General features: G+C 56.6%; 1 protein-coding gene across 1 annotated transcript; it reads left to right on the top strand.

Moving 5' to 3' along the window:
• The first annotated feature begins 791 nt into the window (after positions 1 to 791).
• On the top strand, positions 792 to 5,800 carry THY1 (Thy-1 cell surface antigen). Its single transcript, XM_081062983.1, has 4 exons — positions 792 to 1,036; positions 3,069 to 3,129; positions 3,621 to 3,956; positions 4,504 to 5,800. The coding sequence occupies exons 2-4, from the start codon at positions 3,093 to 3,095 to the stop codon at positions 4,614 to 4,616; spliced, it is 486 nt and encodes a 161-aa protein (XP_080919109.1). The 5' UTR covers positions 792 to 1,036; positions 3,069 to 3,092; the 3' UTR covers positions 4,617 to 5,800.
• Positions 5,801 to 7,156: the final 1,356 nt, after the last annotated feature.

Below are 7,156 nucleotides of genomic sequence, written 5' to 3'. Positions count from 1 at the left end.
CCATGTCCCCTGTCCCACAGTGCCACACTTTCCCCTCCCACTAGGCTGGGGTGCAGCTGTGGAGTGGCTCGGCAGTGAGGACTTGGAGTTCTACAGCCCAGGTGGGCTGGCCACTCCCCCATTATTACCCATGAAACGCCAGTGACATGGGATGAACCCAGCAGACTGTTTCGGGGAGGGGGCCAACGTGGGCAGGGATGCAGTATGCCCCGCACAGTGTTACAGTGTTTGGTTGACAGCAGTACTCCTTTCTTGTCTGAAGACCAAGCACTTACAACACTCAGAGACTTGGGCAGGTGGGGCAAGGGGAAGTTCTACAAATTGAGAAGAACCTTCTAGCTCTTTGCTCCAGGAGGTGCCGGCCCAGGAATGAAGAGAGGCTGAGTGCCGCAAAGCAGAAAGCCCCTAAAGGGCTGGGTGTTCTAGGATGGAGAAGGTAGTGGGGCAGGGCTGGGGATGGGAAAAAGCCAGGCGCAGTGCCTGCCTTGCTTTTCTGAAGGGCTGCTCCAATGTGGAAAAGCACCCCACCATCTTCCTTTGGAGAAAGCCCGGAAAATGCCAATTCCAAAACCTGTCGGTGGAGCCTACAGAGGTGAGCTCCAGCTGAAAAGGAAAGGAGGAGGCGAGCATACTGTGTAAGGAAACCGGTTACTGACCTCCATCCTCATCCCTTGGTTTTCCCACAGGCTTCGGAACCTTAGGCCAGAAGAAAGGGTTAAAGCCTTAAAAGGGAAGCAATCATTGTGGGACTCTGGGAGGCGGCCCTGTGCTGCCCCACCCAAATCCCCGGTGTCCCCGGCCAGAGCTGTCAGCAGTGTGAGATGCCCCTTCTGCGGCATCCTGCCACTGTCCCGCACCAATGCCCGGCGGCCGCCTCCCTCCGCCCCCCTCTCTCGGCCCCCCTCAGCCCCTGATTGGTCGAGCCCCCTGCTCCTCCTCTCCCACCCCGAGTGAAAACTGCGGGCGCCCGGCAGTTGCAGCGACGGGAGGCGGCGGCGTTTCGAGGCGGCTGCAGCAGCGGAGGACCGGGGCCCAGGTGGGAGCCGGCGCCGGGGCGGGATCGGGGCGCAGGCGTGGGCTTCAGGTGCCCCTGCGAGCCCTCCTCCTCCGAGGCTCCGAAAACCGGCCCGAGGTCGCCCTGGGAAGGAGTCGCGCAGCGCTTGGGGTGGGGTCGGGAGCCCGAGCAGCCGCGGCGGCCCGGCTGCCGCATCGCAGCCTGCCTTTCGGCCGGGGTTTCGCCCGCTGCGGGGGAGGATGTGCCTGGAGCCGGGGCGCTGGAAGAGAACGGGGGAAGGGCGCCAGGGGTTCCACTCTCCCCCCAGTGGTCCCCAAACCCCGCTGCAAAAGGCAGAGGACGGGAGCGTTGAAATTGGGGGTAGAGAACAGAGGATGGCAAGCTGGAGGGAACCTGTGCCGCGTGACCCACGTCGCGGCGGGCTGGGTGCGGGGCCTCCGGGGAGCTGGAAACCGCAGTGCCGCGGGCGGGGACGGGGCGGACGGCGGGCAGCTAGGGGAGGGGAGAACTGGAAAACGAGAGCGGGGGAAGGGGCCCCTCCGTGGGGGAAGGAGAAGATGGGAGTGCGGAAAGGGAGCAAGGGCGGGGCTGGGCGAACGGGGTCGTGGAGGCAGGGAGCGCAGAGCTTCTCTGGCTTCTGGCTTGAGAAGGTCCGAAGGCAGAGGAAATGGACACCGGCTGTAGCTCCCCCACCGCTGTCTAACCTTCGCTCCGGCTCCACATCCCCCTCCAGCCCCAGCCCCATTTCCCTTTCTCGTTCCAGCCGCGGTTTCCGCTCCTAGAGCCAAGCTCGCACCCCTCCTGGGTAACTCAGTGTCCAACAATCAAAACCAGGGGCCGACCTGCTTTCTTTTCCGACAGCACCTCCGAGTCCTAGGCAGGGGTCGCCAGGGGTATTAATGGTAGCCGCAGACGCCGCGGGACCCCAACCTCGCCCCGCCACAGGCCGGAGCTCCGGGAACCCTGGGCACCGCGAGCGGCGTGCTCTGCGCACCGGCTCCCGCACCAGGGCAGGGCCTGGCGTACACGCGCGCGCCACGCCTGGGGCCTCTCCCTGGCGAGCACCGCGGCACACAGGCCAAGATGCCTGCTCCGAGTCACCTCGCCAGGATGTTGGTCCAGCCTCGCCTGCAAAATAAAGACAGGGCAGAGAGCCTAGGCAGTGAGGCTACTGAAGCCAGGCTGGAAAACTGCAGGATCAGGAATCCTGCCCGGAGAGAGAGCTGGGCATTCGGAAACCTCTGGGTTTCTATGCAATGAGACAACATATGCAATAGGAGAGCAGTGTCACTTTCCCTCACACACATCTGGGAACATCCATTGCACGTGCCAAGTACAGTCGGATCTTGGAGCACCTTAGCCACACACACCCGACATCATCCCTAAACACAGTCACTAAGAGAAGAGAAACTAATGTGTGGATTGTCGTTTTTTTCTTAATGACATCACAACCCCTGTGTGGATCTAAAGCTCAGATTCATTCATACATTCAGTATCTTTTGAGCATCTGTTATGTGCCAGGAACTGTTTGGACACGGGATTTTCTTCTGAACAAGAAATAGAAGTCCCTGGATGGGCAGTTTTTGTTTAATGAGTAGAGAGTTTTAGTATTACAAGATAATACTAGAGATTGGTTGCACAACAATGTAGATGAACTTAACACTACTGAACTGTACACTTAAAAATGGTTATGATGGCAAATTTTGTGTTACATGTATTTTACAACAATTACAAACTAGGACGCTCCTGCGTTCCTGAGGAGAAAAGGAAATGGTAAATTTACAGTCACTCAGTCACCCAGTCAGTGTGCAGTACAGACACACACCAGCATAGGGTGTGTTCTCCCTCCCCCTCTTGCTTTCCCTGAGGGGAAAATGACATGTGGCAATGTCCCACTCACTGAGAAGCAGGGAGGGGAGAGGGTTACAGAGAAGGGCTGGGATGCCCGCTGCAGCCATTATAGCAAGTCTCCCAGGGGCCCCCAGCCCTCCCAGGAAGTGTGGGCACACCTGCCTCCTCTCTCGTCTGATTCCTATCCTGTTCCCACCCTCAGATCCAGAACTGAGCTCTCAGCACCATGAACGCCGCCATTGGCATCACTCTCCTGCTAACAGGTACTGAGCATGGGTACGGCTGGGATCCAAACACCGTGGCTTCCTTCCCTTCAAAGAAGGCAGCTTCTTCCTCATGTCCTCAAAGACAGAGGCGACTAAGGAAGAGGGAGCTGTTTTTCATCACTAAGTCAGCTGAGCAACCTAGTTGATCTTCTGATTGTCTGAGGTGGTTTTTGGAAACACATTTCACTAAGCCTACCCCATACTGAGTTGGACTCTCTGAATGGGAACCAGAAACCTGCATCAATTCCCCAAGGTCTCCTGCCCTGGGACACACTGGTGGGACCCAGGACTAGAGTAGATGAGGGAAGGAGGCTGGAGTCTGCAGCAGGGAAATTGGAGTGGCCCTCAGGGATGTATGTGGTGGGGAGAGGTGCTCAGAGAGCAGATCCTTGTGCCTTCCCTAGCCAGGCCCTTCTCCACTATTAATGTGGGTGGGAGGCCCCTGCTCTACAAGTCTTCCCAACACAGAGGGGCACTGCTGTTGCCAGTCTTGCAGGTGGCCAGTGGGCAGAAGGTGACCAGCCTGACAGCCTGCCTGGTGGACCAGAGTCTTCGTCTGGACTGCCGCCATGAGAATACCACTGCCAGCTCGTCCATCCAATACGAGTTCAGCCTGACCCGTGATTCAAAAAAGCACGTGCTCATTAGCACTGTGGGGGTGCCTGAGCACACGTACCGCTCCCGAACCAACTTCACCAACAAATACAACATGAAGGTCCTCTACTTATCTGGCTTCACCACCAAGGACGAGGGGTTGTACACATGTGAACTCCGCCTCTCTAGCCAGCAACCCAGCTTCAGCAAGAATGTCACTGTGCTCAGAGGTGAGGCAAACCCCCAGCAAGGCTAGTGAGCTGAGAGAGGCAGGCTGGGGAGGAACGGGCTGCTTAAGACAGCAGGCATTCCCCTTGGTTAGGCCAGAGAGGAGAGGGGCCCCATAACCTCTTTCCCCTTCCCCCAACTGCTGTCTGTGCACTGAGGAATAACTGCCTTCAGTGTGAACGGGGGAAGGGCTAAGGGGACAGCCAGGCACAATGGTGTAGCAGAGGCTTCCACCATGATTGCAGGCAAATCACTTGGCATCCCCAATCCTCCTTCCCCCCACCCAACGGGTTGTCACCAGCTACCTCACCCACAGTTTTCTCATGAGGATGCTTAGTAAAGATTTGATATGTTTGTTCAAGGGCTCAGGAACGAGCGAATGGGAAAGATGGTTGGTTCTCTTAGACCAGACTGGCTCTGGATCCAGCTAAGACATCATGGCTCCAGCGTCCCCCAAGGAAATGCGCCCTTGTTCTGGGCCTGTAGCTGCCTGAGTCCTGGTCCCTCTTCATTCCCGCCCTACCCCTCTACCCCATTCTCTCTCCACAGACAAGCTGGTCAAGTGTGGGGGCATAAGCCTGCTGGCCCAGAACACCTCGTGGCTGCTGCTGCCCCTGCTCTCCCTGCCCCTTCTGCAAGGCATGGATTTCATCTCCCTGTAACTGGTTGGGCCCACAGAGGACACAGGAAGCCACAAGGCCCAGTCCAGAGATCCTACTTCTGAGTTGCCTCACCCCCACCCTCCCATCCCTCACACATCTAGAGGAGGGGGGAAATGGGGAACACACCCCTCGTAAGGAACCCCAGTGCTGCATGCCATTATATTCCCACTACCCCACTGCCACCTCACATCCTCTCCACACGCCACTGGCTTTTTGTCTTCTTTGTTCCAGGGCTGCTTCTGTCTAGTTTATTTAGGGCGTATCCTTCCTTTTCTTTGGAGATTTGTGAAAAGGGAAGCCAGGGTAGGGGACGTGATGAAGAGCGAGGGTATGGGAGGGGTTGTAGGATGGAGGAGTACCAGTCACTGGGGGGGTCATCCTTACCCACCAGAACCAGACGCCTGGGAGAGACCTCGATGAGGAGGGGATGCAGTGTATTTGGGCCTAGCACATCCCTCAGCAGGCAGGAAGGCACCTGAAGACCCTGGATATGAGGGCACTGCCAAGCATTTGTGGTCCATCACGTGAAAATAGAACTGAGCATCTCCAGGAGCACTCTGCCACAGCCAAGAAGCTGTCTTCTTACCACTGCAGAAGTCCCCTAGGGGCCTTGGCCCTTGGTCATGGTCCAGAGGAAATGCAGATTCTGTCTGGGGAGCAGTGCTAATGGAGGGTTGGAGAGGGGGTTAGAGGGGAGGGTCCATCATCCTTCCCCACCTGAGGAAGCTAAAAATGGGAGCCTACTGTCACTGCCTCAACCAGCAGTTGAGAAGGTGGCAGAGGAGGAAAAGCCCCTCCCAAGCCGTCCCAAGCTCCTAGGAGCTTCTGGAACTCTGACCTGGAGGCAGGAAGGCAGGCCAGGGGGAGCCCCAGAGCTATGCAGTCTGGCCCAAGTTTCTCCAGGAGGCTCTCCCTTCCCTCTCCAGTCAGTGTCAGCCCCAGCCGAGCCTCAGGCAGGCCCCTGCGCCACAGACCTGCCTTCTCAGGGACCGCTGGGAGGCCTGAGGTGGACCATGGAGTGAGACCTATGAGTGGGACACATCTTGAAAGATGGCTTTTCCCAATACCCAGCTCTCCATTCGGCAGCTCTGCCCTGTCCTATGACCATGCATAGTGCCACCACAACTAATGGCATCTCATTGAGGAAAAAAACCTGGACAATAAAACCAAGCCTCTGGAATCTGTCCTGGCTCTGCTTTGCTCCTCTGCCTGTCCGCAGGCCTGCCCCCCTCCCTTAGCCATGCACCCAGGAGGTCCGGCCTGCCACCTCTTCACTCCTTCTTTCCTGCTTTCATCAGCCCTTCCTCTCCCCTCAGCCCCCAGGAGTGGAACACTGCATGCTGGGTTTCTCAGAACGACTCCAACAGTAACAGATTTGCCCAAATAAATGAATGTTCTATCTCTGTTGACTCACCTGGTAGAAATGACAGACTCACCTGCCAATGTATATGGACTGAGCCACATACCCCTGGCTCCAGAATATGCTAACAAGTACTAAGATGTGGAGTCCGCTTTTACTTAGATCTGGTTGTTCTCGGAAATGCCCCCTGAAGTTATGTCTGCTATAGAGAAGAGCAAGTCTTGGGGCAGGGAGCGGTCACAGTGGAAGCAACCCACATCAAGGTGTAAGGACAGCATCTCTTCCAAAATCCAACATAGCCGAATAAAGGACTGGGGGTGGGGAGAGAGCACTAAGGCCCATCCCTGTCTCCCTCCCATAAAAGGCATTGAGACTGAACACCATCAGGGCTCATCCTGGCAATGATGGCTGGAACAGGATTATAGGGTGGTTCTGGGTTCCAGGTGCTGGCAGAGCAAGGCAGCCCCCAGACAGCCTTCCCTGCATTTCCAGGGAATTTGGGGGAGGAAGGTGGTGAGGAGGCTGACTCATTTGATATTTAGTGCTGGGTAACTAAAATGATTCTGAGAATTTGCTTAAAGGCCCAGTATCTAACTTCATGTCACCAGTTTCCACTCCCCCTGAAAGCTCCCAGCAATGCCTATGCCATGCCAGTGGCCCCTGTATTGACCATGCCCAAAGAGGGCAAGGGAGGCCCACAGGAGCGGAGGGAGCTGCCAGTGTCACCCACCATGACACCCACCTATCCCTCTGTGGGCTGACTGTCCCTCAGCATGGTGCAGCCAACATAGGGTCTCCAGGGTAGAGACGCCCATGGACATGGGCCCTCCTGTTCTGCCCAGCTTTGGGCCTCAAGTACCATGCGAAGAAAATGAAAAGAGCCTTTAGGGGGGCAGGGAGTTCAAATGCTACCCTCAAGGTAGTAAGAGGTAAAGCTGGAAGGTCTTTCTGGAAGGAACTGGAAAGTCAAGTGTGAAGCCTCAACTGTGAGACCCTGGCAGCTATGCAATGCCTCATATGTGGTCTTTGTCACACTCTGCCACCATTTCCCTGAAGAGTTGAGTGGCCACACTCTATAAGGGTCTTGAGGAGAAAGTACTGCCCTCTGCAGCCATGCTTAGAGGCGAATCTGAGGTCAGCAGTGGGTTAGCTTAAGAAGCCACAGAAGCCATCAGAGGAC

The sequence above is a fragment of the Rhinolophus hipposideros genome (assembly GCF_964194185.1).
Source record: "Rhinolophus hipposideros genome assembly, chromosome: 10".
Classification (NCBI taxonomy): Eukaryota; Metazoa; Chordata; class Mammalia; order Chiroptera; family Rhinolophidae; genus Rhinolophus; species Rhinolophus hipposideros.
This window is presented reverse-complemented; position numbering and strand designations above follow the sequence as displayed.